Source organism: Myiozetetes cayanensis, unplaced genomic scaffold (genome assembly GCF_022539395.1).
Source record: "Myiozetetes cayanensis isolate MyiCay16 unplaced genomic scaffold, myiCay2020 scf21, whole genome shotgun sequence".
In the NCBI taxonomy this organism is placed as follows: domain Eukaryota; kingdom Metazoa; phylum Chordata; class Aves; order Passeriformes; family Tyrannidae; genus Myiozetetes; species Myiozetetes cayanensis.
In genome coordinates, this window is record NW_026087423.1 from 8,647,944 (window position 1) to 8,660,198 (window position 12,255).

General features: G+C 48.9%; 1 protein-coding gene and 1 long non-coding RNA gene across 3 annotated transcripts; both read right to left on the reverse strand.

The window, feature by feature from the left end:
• Nucleotides 1-87: 87 nt before the first annotated feature.
• On the reverse strand, nucleotides 88-7,399 carry RNF34 (ring finger protein 34). The gene is made up of 6 exons (XM_050318162.1): nucleotides 7,356-7,399; nucleotides 4,704-4,922; nucleotides 2,976-3,365; nucleotides 2,591-2,644; nucleotides 2,145-2,346; nucleotides 88-1,100 (listed from the first exon to the last, which is right to left on the reverse strand). Exons 1-6 carry the CDS (start codon nucleotides 7,359-7,361, stop codon nucleotides 913-915), a joined length of 1,059 nt encoding a protein of 352 aa, XP_050174119.1. The 5' UTR covers nucleotides 7,362-7,399; the 3' UTR covers nucleotides 88-912.
• A 1,403-nt stretch (nucleotides 7,400-8,802) lies between these two features.
• LOC126641610 (uncharacterized) lies at nucleotides 8,803-12,220 on the reverse strand. 2 transcript variants are annotated; one of them, XR_007629281.1, is made up of 4 exons: nucleotides 11,858-12,220; nucleotides 11,615-11,740; nucleotides 11,166-11,262; nucleotides 8,803-10,012 (listed from the first exon to the last, which is right to left on the reverse strand). It is a non-coding gene; the product is annotated as an uncharacterized LOC126641610 (long non-coding RNA). The 2 variants fall into 2 exon arrangements; XR_007629280.1 differs by having other exon boundaries at nucleotides 11,380-11,740.
• Between the last annotated feature and the right edge of the window lie 35 nt (nucleotides 12,221-12,255).

The window sequence follows — 12,255 nt, forward strand, 5'->3', positions numbered from 1 at the left end:
TGAACAAGAGGTTTTTAAACAAAACCTGTGTTTCCTTTCCCTGCTCCCACCTGCCCCCTCCCCAGTTAAGGTTAGTAATGCCACACATTCCACGTTAGCAGCAGGAGGTGGTGACCCTGATCAGTGTTCACAGTAACATCAGGCTGTCGGCACATGGAGTACAATCATCGCAGAGTAATAGCTACAACAGGCATGAGCGGATTAAGGACCACACTAATATGGTTTGCTAGAATACCCCTTTTTAAAAAAATACTTTCTTCCTAAACCCAAAACCACCCAGTAACTGGTTTTTGGAGCCCACCTGGCAGAGCCCTGTGCAGCCCCAGAGCCCTGCAAAGTGACGGAGTGTTTTGTACAGTGACAGAGAACAGCCAAGACAGCACATTGTGTCATGACAGACATTCAGAAGGAGCAATCAGCACAAAGCCAGATTGCTTAAGGGCTTCTGTGCAGGTACAGTTCATGGCAGTGCTTCCTACAGCTGTGCCCGACCCCGTGTCGGGACAGGTACATTCTAGAGTAAGGGAAAAGCTGAATATTCAACTGATATATTCATTGCTTCTAATGCACTAAGAACGCCACAGGCTATCACGGGCTCAAGCAGAGGTGTTTGCTGACCACTCGCCGAGTGCTGAACGCATAAGGAGATTCTTCAGAAGAGAGCAAGAACTGCTGTAAACAGTTTGACTCCAGCAGTCCCCAACAGGGTGATCAGCTCAGCGGGGCAGCGCCAGCCCTGCACACGCAGGCCTGGCCTCGGCCTGCCCAGCCCTGCCCTGCAGGAGGGGGTGGGTAGAAAAACCTTTCACAAACTCCAAAACCCGGCACTCAAGGGCCGTGTGTAACCGAGAACTGACGGGCTGAGGGGCTGCAGGGGCTCAGCGCTGCCGCCCCCCGCCAGCCGGGGCCGGCCTAGGACTTGAAGACGTGCACGGCGCGCACGACGTACTGGCGGCAGATGGGGCACTCGCTCATGCGCTTCCCGCACTTGGTGCAGGTGACCATGTGGCCGCACTCCAGCAGCACGCAGTCGATCACCGCGTCCATGCAGATCCGGCACAGGTTGTCGTCGTCCTCGTTCAGCTGCATCTTCTCACCCTCTGAAACCCAAAAGAGACGGGTCAGGCCCCAGGGCGGTTCCAGCCCAGCCACGCTCCACTCCTGTGCTGCTCCCTTCTCACAAGAGTTTTTCTAACCCCCAGCTCAGAATTAATCTCTATTCCTCCAAAAGCACTAGAAAGTCCCTCAGTGAACAGCCCCATATTTAGCTCCATTCTTTAAACTCAGAAAACCATTTTCAACTCAGAATATAATGGCTGTGAAATAACGTGCTGGATTAAAATTCAGAGCGTGTTGGTTTTCCGTCCCAGAGCTCAGTGTTTGGCAGAACATTTTCCTCAGAAGATTAAACACAATAATAATAAAGTAGACTAAGAAGTGGAAGCCCTAAGTAGGCCATAAAGGTGGTAGAACTGAACAGGTTTTGTTGCAAATAGCCAACATCCTCATCAATAATTGAATGTTCCATCAGACCATGGTGAAAAAACTAAAAATCCTAAGTTTAAAGCTTTTTTTTTTCAAGCTTTGTTTGTGTGAGCAGGAGTTGGTCTGTGGATATTCTGTAACCACACTCCAGCTGCTGAGGGCAACAGAGGTAGAACAACCCCAGTCACTGAGCTGCAGCCACAGAACCACCTCACCATGAAAACATGGACTGAGACCAAACCACTTGGACTTTTGCCACTGTAGCTTTTAATTCTGCTCTGCAGTGACAGAGCTGAAGTGCCCTGGCCTGCACAGCCGAGGAGCAGCTCTGGCCAATGCCCTGTGAAACCCAGCAAAGCACGTGGAGGTGCCAAGTTTCATGTTCTCTGAGGAACCGGTTCTCAGTTGTGCAATTTTACCTTCCCTGTGAAAGCTGAGCTCTCCAAGCTTTGGAAAAGAGTCTCAGAAAAACCAGCACAACCCTGGAAAGCTTCATTTAATCACTCAGGCCACGGTCAGCTGCTCTAGGGCCACCTTGCATTGCTAAAACCCACTTCCCAAGTGTTCCAAGTCAGACACCAAGTCCTGCTGGCAGAACCAAACACCGGAAACCAGAAAATGCACAGTCATAAAAAAATGAGAACAAAGTATAAACCTACGTGTCTTGTGGTTTTCCTCGCTCTCTCTGTACAGTCTGCTCACTTTTTCCACAAGTTCCCATTTCTCACAGCATCCTGAGTAGTTGACAAAGTTACAGGCCAGTATTTCCTTCAGCTGCCGAACACTCAACCCTTCGATGTCTTCCAGGCTTGAGATGTCGGACAGCGACGCCCTCGCTCGCTTCCTGGACAGTCCAGGGGTCTGAAACACATCAGTTGCATGGTTTGAGTGTCCTGCTAAGCTCAGGGCCCCAAATCTGGAGCTACACGAAGCTGCAGCAGCTTGGCTGAAGTTTAATTATTTTTAAAGTGAGCATGTGCAGACATTCATTGCCTGACACGGCGAACTCTGGAAGAACCAGAGCATGAGGCCAAATGCTGAGAGATCTAAACACTTCATGGTGTCACACACCAAAAACCTATTCCTTGGCTAGTTCATCTCTCACCTGCTCTTCTGCACTTTCTTCTTCTTCATTATTTACAGATGTTTCCGTTTGGCCCTGTGTACAAGATGAAACTAATCAGAATAAAAACCACGTTATTCCCTTATAAAACACTTCTCTTCAAAACAAGGTGATCACAGGTGACAACGACATTTAGAAGTTTCAATTGCTTTTAAATCATTACTTTTAAGAGGTTTAAGTCACCTCTAACCTAAACTAGGAGTCTTTGCTAATAGTCTCCTGGTTTCAAGTGTGGGATACAAAAGGTGTTTTTCCTGCCCCTCCAAACTGTACCAATTGATGTTTTATCTTAAAGTGAAGCAGAACTTCAAAAACAAACCAACAAAACCTCCCGGTGCTACACCATAAAACATGTCAATTACTGTACCCGTGAAGATGTTCCACTTCCTGTGCTTCCCCTTCTGTTTGCGAGTTCACCTGGATTGGACGTGGATACAGACATGGGAAAGGGATGAGTGAAAAACCCCGAGGTCTGTGAGCGTGACGAGCGCAAGCTGCCAGCGTCCATGTCCTGCTCCGACCCCAATCCGTGGTGGCACAGCACCAGATCCACCAGGTCTTCCTTCTCTCTGCAGGTGTCTGTTGGGATGTTCCTGAGAATCAGGTACTGACGCAGATCCTTCACTTTCAATCTCATTAGCTGAGGTCGCTGGAAGGCTGTTTCTTGCAGCAAGTGACAAGTGGAACATCTCCGGAGATTCTCTTGTGAGACTGAACAAACGGAGCAAAAATCCTTCTTGCAGTCACAGCACACGTGCTAAAGGGAAAGAAAACAACCATTCAGCTGTTTGTCACACCAAACAGATGCGGGCCCTGCTCCTTCCTTCTCCAGGCTATGGAATGTACTGTTAGTTTTTCCACTGTCAGCTGTGACGTATGGAATTTTTAAGGTTTAACTCCGCAAAGCTGCCCTGCCAGACGGTTTTGCGGGTGCTCCAAGGCAGTCCCTCGCTTCTGTGGCAATACTGAAGCTGAAGTCTCAGTGAAAAACATTAGGAATAAATAAATTAATAAAGTACTCAAGTTGTACTTTAACCAACAAACAAAACTGAAACTAATTTTACGGTCTGTTAAAACACTTGTGCATTTACTGTTGCTGCTCTTTTTGTGTGTAAAAACCCAGTATAACCCTCAAACTTTGAAGAACTTCTCAACTTCTTCCTCAACTGATTCCCAGAATGCAAAGCAGGCCTCGGATGAGATGAATCACATGGCAGGGAAATACTCCCCAATGCCCAGATGTCATTTCTGAAGAGAGCTTTGTTCAAAAGACTCACAATACACAAAAGCTGGACAATGGACCAGGCTGTGAGCATTTCATCTGCTGTCAACAAACCCAAACTCTTTGAGGCTTTCAGGATTTTAGGAAATTATTATCAGCTTCAGAAAACATCCCTACACACACTCGATTCAACAAAGAGCCTGCCATGTGATCAACAGGACACACAGGAAGGGGAAGCAACACACAGAAGGAGGGAAGAGGCTACACAATCATCTGAAAGAGCTGCGAGGGTTAAGTCACTGAGGGGACAAAATAACAAGCCTGGACAGTTGTGGTACACAGAAATAATAATAATAACAATCTCATTTATCTGCATTAACCCACCTGCCTGTCTCCCAAAGAAGCAACAGGCTGTTGGACCACAACAGCTTTTAGCAGGACTAAGGCTGGCTAGGAAACAATCAGAACTGCACTAGGAATTCCCCTAAAGAGGTTGTGATACTGCATTGTGAGTTTTTACCTTTCCCACCGTGCAGTTTGTTCTTTCCAGTACTCAACCACTGCGTTTGGTGCCATCTTCAAAAACAGACCTGCTTTAATGTTTAAGATCCTGAAGCCAACACGTTTGTATCTCACAAATGAGAGTCCGTTAATTTCCAGGTCAGCCCAGATCCAACGTGTCCCTGACTAATGAACACGAGACCTCTTAACTTCTAATCCTGGCTGACAGTAATTTCCTGTGACCTCAGAACAAGGCACTTCCTCCCTCCCTGGATTTCTGCCTTGGTTTTCTGAGAAGCACACACTCATCTCCCAGTGTGCCACAGATTAGTTCACAGGGTAAATATACCGTGTCATAGGGAATATACTCACTTTTTTCCTGAAAACTGAGAAGGAAAGTCCACAGGCTTTGCAGACAATGTTAGTGCTGGCTGCAGCTGGAGCTGGATACGCTGAGAAGTCTGTACTTGGTGTAAACCTGAATGGGCCGGCACCTCCCCCAAACCCAGCCTGCTGGCCACGCACTGCTCCCGTCCCCATGACTTCATTCAGCAATCCGCAGCAGGAAGCCCACATGGAAGTAGCTCCCGCCTGAAAGCGTCAAGAAGCAAGAGCAGAAAATTAATATCTGAAGGCCCCCATCAGATGTGACTTTGCTACCGAGGAGCTGCTTCACTCCCATCTGTCGTCATCCCAGAAGCATGTGGTGTGAATTCCCAGAGCACCAGGAATCCTGTGACAGCCCCGCCAGCTCCGCTCCAGCTGAAATCCGAAGTGGGAAAGATTTGCCTCCGAGAGGCCAACGCAGGCCCAGGGAGCTCACATTCACAACTCCTTTTCCAGCAGAATTCCCCACAAGAAGAGTCAGGAATTTGAGGAGGTGACACAGAGCAAGGAAGGAGGAGACTGACAGGCTGTTGTAGGTGAGGGGCAAAACCCGAGAGGATGACAGGCAGGAACAGCAATTTCTCATGATTAATGCAGAGCTGTCCCTGCAGGATCTGCTCCAGAACTAATCCAGCTCCTGTATGACTCACAACAAAACTCTCTCCAAAAAAACATTCCTGGGTTTCAAACTTGAAAACCAATCTTCGTTAGAAGCTCATTACAGTCTGGTTTCACTGAGAGGGAAACGCTGTTCAAAACCTCCCTGAATCCCCTTGTTTTGTTGCCTTACAAAACGTCTAACAAGAATTAAAACAACTTTTATTCTCTCTTGACTGGATTTCAGTTTTGAGTCACACAGTCTTAAAACACTACAAAAAATCCTAGACACATTAAAAATGCTACTTTTTATCCCTGAAAGCCTTTAGTGCTGGATTCTCTATCAAAAGTGCATATTCTACTCAGAGGTGGAATTTGGACTCCAAGCTGTTCAGGTCACATGTTTAATCACTGTCAGGTGGCTCCCTGAAACCTGCTCAAAAAAAAAGTGGGGTAAAACAATCCCATCAGGTTCTCTCTGGAAGGAAGCTGAGGGGTACAACTTCCTATAAACATAATTACTTTTTCATACTTTTTTTCCTTCACAGCTGTTCTCTTTTTCATTCCAGAGGATCCTCTTTTTGTTTCCCCAAAGCACAAAGACAGAAAATAACTGCTTTTGAGACTTGTAATTCTTGCTGTGAAACCCAAACCAACCAGTACAGGCACGTCAGCTCAGTGACATGGTGCTGTAACTCCTGAAGTAACTAATTTCTCCATGAAATCCAATCCTCAAACTAAGCCTTGTTTTCTACTTCTTAATCCAACATAGCTCCAAGTTTTAAAACTTGGGACTTCTGAAAAATACTTTTTCTCATCTTAAGGGGAAGCAAATATCAGAAATATATATATCAGAAATATACATGTACAAATACCAGAAAAATAAAACGATGAGCCAAAAGAGCCTGTCAAAATTCAACTCGTTTCCTTACACAACTACGGTCTTTTCGTGATATTTGCTACCGCAGCCCCTGCCTGAGGGTTTAACACCTGCTTCTTAGACCTATTTTACTCCAGAGCCTGTAGCAACTGCTCAGACATCACTGTCAACACTAAATAAATGTATTTTTAGGAACTTTTCATTACCCACTTTGGACACATGACTGCTGTTAGTATGAAACAGAGAATCTCTTTATCTTACTGCCAACCACTCAGTCATTTCAAGGTTTAGGATAGGGCTACCTGGGCACCATTAATTTTCTCCTTAACCTACCCTACGCCACCTGTGGATTCCTCCTATGCCCTCGGGTCATTAACTGCTAATTGAATTACAGAGTCTAGACTCTCCATATTGCTCTGCAAAAGAAACCAGACCGTGCTGAAAGGCACCAACACAGCACACAAGCGAGACACGGTAAAACAAAAAAGTCCCTCCCTTGGGAATCAGCTAAAACGCTGCCAACTTCTGCACCAAAACCACCGCTCTCCACTTCCATGTTCTCTCCTCGCCAGCTGCCATCGAGTATCCTCTCTCTCCACGCCTTATGCGCGTCCTACGGGGGCAAAACACTGCGCTGCAACTTCTCTGCGGCTGCTTTTGGCTGTGAGGGGGGCACCTGAGGAGGATTCCAGCTGAGAAACGCAGCCGAGCTGCTGCTCCCCACACATCTGTGCGAGGGGGTGCTACCAGAACAGCGGGACAGCAGCGGAGGGCACACGTATTTTTAATTATTTTTAACTGGAACTTCCTCTTTTGACCCTCCCTTAGACCGAGCAAAGCTTTTTCCCCCGACCGCACAACGACAGCCCCGGGAGCCTCAGGGGCGCCCCGGGGTCCGGCAGACCCCGCTGCGCCCCTCACAGGCCCAGCCCGGGCCCTGCCCGGCTGCTGACTCAGCACGGGGCGCGGGGCCCCTCAGCTCGGCCGCGGCCGCCCCTCACAGCGGGACGGCGCCCGCGGCCTGAGGGGAGGCCCGGCCCGGACACCCCAGGGGGGCCCAGCCCCGTCACCCTCCGCCGTTCGCCCCTCTCTCTCCCCCCAGAAGGAAAAGCGCTCTCCCGGCCGGACAAAACCCCTCACCCTCGCGGCTCTCCCCTCACCTTCATGGCCGCTCCCGCCGCTCCGGCGCCGCCGCCGCCCCCGCCCCTCCCGGACCCGCCGCCGGCCCGCTCGGAGGGCGGGCTCTGCCGCCGCGCCGCGCGACCATTGGCTGCCGCGCCGCCGCACCGAGCGACCATTGGCTGCACCGCCCCGACGGCGAGCGGGAACGGCCAATGGGAGCGGGGAACGAGGGGATGATGGGCGGGGCAAAGAAATGCCCCGAGCGGGGCCGGGACGGGAGGGAGGAACGGGGTGGGTGACGGTGGCACTGAGGGGTGATGGTGGCACTGAGGGGACCGGGGGGTGACGGTGGCACTGTGGGGACCGGGGGGGTGACGGTGGCACTGTGGGGATCGGGGGGGTGATGGTGGCACTGTGGGGACCGGGGGGTGACGGTGGCACTGGGGGGTGACGGTGGCACTGTGGGGACCGGGGGACACCGACAGTGTCACTGACAGGGGGAACGACGGTGCCAGTCACAAGTGGGACTGGTGGTGGCACCGATGGTGTCACACACAGTGGCACTGATGGTGGCACCAAGGTGATCCTGCCCTTCCGCTCAACTCCTGGAGTGCTGTGTCCAGTTCTGGGCTCCTCGGGATGAGCTGCTGGAAAGGGTCCAGCAAAGGTCACGGAGATGCTGAAGGGACTGGAGCATCTCTCCTGTGAGGAGAGACTGGGGCAGCTGGGCCTGGTTAGTCTGGAGAAGGCTGGGGGGGGATCCCATCAATCCATATCAATCCCTCCAAAGGGTGTCAGGGGATGATGCCAGACCCTTTCCAGTGGTGCCCACTGATGGGATGAGGAGCAATGGCCATAAACTGAAACACAAGACATTTCACCTCAACATGAGGAAGAACTTCTTTCTGAGGAGGTGACAGAACCCTGGAGCTGCCCAGGGAGGGCACGGATTCTCCCTCTCTGGAGACATTCCAAACCCACCTGGACACGTTCCAGTGTCACCAGGTGACCCTGCCTTGGCAGGGGGGTTGGACTGGATGATCTCCAGAGGTTCCTTCCAACCCTAATGACCTTCCCTTATCCAAGGTTGCTCCAAGCCCTGTCCAACCTGGCCTTGAACACTTCCAGGGATGGGGCAGCCACAGCTTCTCTGGGCAACCTGTGCCAGGGCCTCCCCACCCTCTGAGTAAGGAATTTCCTCCTAATATCTAACCTAAATACAGCTCTTTTAGTTTTATTTTACCAAGCCCTTTGGTGATAATCTTTAAATACGAGAATAGAAGGTTTATTATGTAAAAATCCACTTCCAGCGAGCTTCTAGATGCCATTATTTTTTTTCCCTAGGCTGTGAATGGGATATATATAAAAATAATAATCATAGGTTGTAGGAACAAAAAGCTTTTAACCAGAAGATTACATTAAAGAAACCCCAGAGGCACAAACCCCACCAAGGCTTTGGGAACGCTTTACATAAGAACACCCAGGGCCAAGAACAAGGGAGGCCTTTGCCAAAAAGAGGAACAGACAAAAGTGGCTGAAAATAAAAATGGCCCACAGATCAAATTTACCCCTACAAAGGGTTGGATACAACTTGCTGATTTCTGCAGAAAGGATCTATTTTTGGAGCAAGTCAGATACAAGAACTGAGTCCAAAAAATCAGTGTGTAATTGCCACGTGAAGGGCACAGTCCTGGCAGCTTTGGGAGTAGGAGCAGGTACTTCACACAGTCCAACTTCTGGATTTGCACTGACACCATGTTTTATTTCAAAATCAGGTCACCTTTTTTTGGAAATTCTTATGCTCCTCAGCAAGCTTTAGATATGCTCTGAACTTTTACACATGACTTAATAAAAATGTCATTTTTTTCCAGTAATAGCTTGCAATTTTAGTCAAAGCAACTGAAAAAAAATAGAAAAGCCTTGTGAATACAATGTTGGAACAAGATATGGCACATTCCCCACGTTTCTCATGCAAGAGATTGCTTGAAGACACCTTCAGAAATACCGGTGCAGTTTGGTTTTAAAAACTTCTGTGTCATCTAAACTCTGTCAATTCGGATTCACCCTTGAAGCACCAAACTACACACATATCTGGGTTAATAATCTTACATTAAAGCACGAGAGCTCCATGCAGTAACAAGGCAAAAGCTGTCCCACAGATGACCCAAACCAAGCAGAAACCGACATTTTCCCTTTCTCTCTGTCAAGGATCTGCCTAAAAACAATCCTCCCAAGCACAGATGTTTTAGGGAGTAACGTGGGCCTGACAGAGCTGAGATCTGGTGACTGTGCTGGCAGCTGCACTTGCCACTCCTGCCTTAATTTGGGCAGATCTTGATGAATCACACCCTTAACATGTGATCTGAGATCACTTTTACTGCCTTTGCCTGAATTGTAACCACCTCGATGGTTTTTAAACGGGGATCTTTTTAACTCCGTGGGTGAAAAGGAGCGCTTGGAGAGGTTCTATTAATAAAAGATTTGCCCTCGCTGAGCCTCCTGGCTCGTGCCAAAGCAGCATTAAAAGATTTCAATCTGTTCCTGCGAGATGTCCCACTTACTTCTGCCACCAAGTAACAAGTGGTGGTGACTTGGCTGCGGGTCCGTAACCCCCCTGGGGTTTTACACGTCACCAGAGAGAGAGGTGCAGAAGGGATTCCTCCCAGGAACGTTAATTAGGGTTTAATTTAACAATCTGCAAAATTTAAGAGCAAAGTTAAAAAAGACAAGCCTAATCCCTGGGCTTTATCTGGGAATTTCAGGTTGGACGTTAATGCCCATAGGAGGAGTCACAGAATGGTTTGGGTTGCAAGGGACCTTAAAGGTCATTTAGTTCCAAATCCCTCTAGTGGAAGGGACACCTTCTGCTGCCCCAGGTTGCTCCAAGCCCTGTCCAACCTGGCCTTGGACACTGCCAGGGACAGGGCAGCCACAGCTTTTCTGGGCAACCAGCAGTTTGGAACCACCTGTGAGAAGGTTTTTAGGCCACAGAGAGCTGGTTCAACAGATCCAGCACAGAAATGGAAGGATCCCCAATCCCAGACAGAGGCCATTTCCTGCTTGATGAGCTCAGGGATGTTACTCAGGGGCTATTTTAGGTGAGATAAAAGATGACTTTTTCAACCCTGTTACCTAATCTTGAATTTAATGTAACCAACATCATCTCTCACTGCTTATTTGGAATTTGGAGGGCTGGTTTTTAGGCGTTTGAGCTCACTTAAATAGACTTTAAAAGTGTATCCTGAGTGTTCTCTGTACCACGCACTGAAGGATTGTCAGCAGAGTTCACACTTCGGCTTCAGAGCCTTGCACAGAAACATCAGAACCAGATGTTTGCCATTTCCTTTTTCCTCCCAGCTCTGCACGAGCTGCTGCAGCCCAGCCTTTATCTCATCTCCCTCCCCTCCCTGCCCAGCCACGCCACCAGTTCCGTGTTTCCACCCAAAGCCATCGTGCTTTAGTTCCAGGAAATGTCAGCAAATTGACCTTTGTATGACATGATAGCTGGAGTTACTTCCCAGGTTTTATATTCAGATATGGTTCAATGAGTTCATTGAGGGCTGGGAAACGATCATTAATTATGCCAGCAGCAACTAACTACAATGTTAAGTTCCTTAAATGTAAATGTATTCTAGAAAATTACTCCCCACTTGATTTGCCTCCTCCTCCCCCTCTCACCACCCCCAGGCATGAATCAGGAGCAGAGCAACGAAATCCCCAGAGACATGCAGATGTATAATAACACTGAGTTTTGTTTTGCTCTCACTTACAAAAATGAGAACTATTATAATAATTGGAGGATTTTCTTTGGGAATACGATGCCTTAATGAAGTGCTTTAACAACTTACTGAGAAAATAAAAACTTGCATGTGGAAACGTCTTTGTTGCATCACAATTAACTTGCAAATCCAAACGGAAGTGAATTCACTCCATGGTGTTCTCTGTCTGTAACATGGAAACACTCCTATTAGAGCAGAGAGAATATGTATTGAACAGGCAGGTTCATGTAAATTTTACTGTATAAAAGACGTCACTTTTTTTTTTTTTTTTTTTTTTTTTTACCCCTTGGGGTAGGAGCCCCTGGTGGTCTACCGGTAAAGGCGCCGCGCTGTCACCGTGGAGACCCGGGTTCGATTCCCGGTCAGGGCCACTCCCGGGCAGGTGGGGCTCGTTAGCCCTTAAAGGCAACCCACCTACGTCCTAAGGACCTCGCTGCCACCGTCCAAGCTCGCTTGGCCCCGGCAGATGAACCTTAGGATTAAAGGGTGGGCTCAGTTCCGCGCACACTGTGTCTCACCTAAAAAATCCAATGCGCAGGCTGGAAGGTGGAAAGACCTTCCCCGGATCTTCGCTCGCGAAGACTGGCCATTATTTATTATTACCCCTTGGGGTGCTTGATTTGTGGAAAACTCCACCTTGCACCCTGTGTAGAATAAACAATGTTTCTGTTCAAAATTCAGACTCTGTGTCTGTGTTTAGAGAGCTCCTAAAATCTGCAGCAGCCCCACCAAGCCACTGCCTGTGGTCACCTCTGCCTCACCTGGTACAAGTGTGGCCACCTCTGGTAATCACAGGATCATGGAGTCATTACAGCTGGAAAAGACCTCAAAGATCATCGAGTCCAACCTTTGACTGATCACCACCTTATAAACTCAACCGTGTTGCAAAGTGCCACATCCACTTGTTGTATCCCAGGGTCCAGTTGCTCACTGCCAGCTCACATAAGAGTTTTCCATCACCCCCAAGTGCTTCTCCACAAGGACACCCCACACCCTCTCCAGGCAGCCTGTTCCAGTGCGCAGTCACTCCTGACAGGCTGTGGCCGCCTCACAGCCCTTGGTCACGGCTCCCCACGGGCAGGGACCACAGCTCCCCACAGCCCATCCCCATGGCTCCTCACAGCTTGTGGCCATACCTCCTCACAGCTTGTGGCCATAT

Excerpts from the sequence above, each read along its gene's own strand:
- RNF34 (XM_050318162.1), bottom strand. Across the intron at positions 2,347-2,590 it reads AAGAAAGTGCAGAAGAGCAG|ACCCCTGGACTGTCCAGGAA; the intron begins GTGAGAGATGAA and ends GATGTGTTTCAG. Across the intron at positions 1,101-2,144 it reads CGAGGAAAACCACAAGACAC|AGGGTGAGAAGATGCAGCTG; the intron begins GTAGGTTTATAC and ends TTTGGGTTTCAG.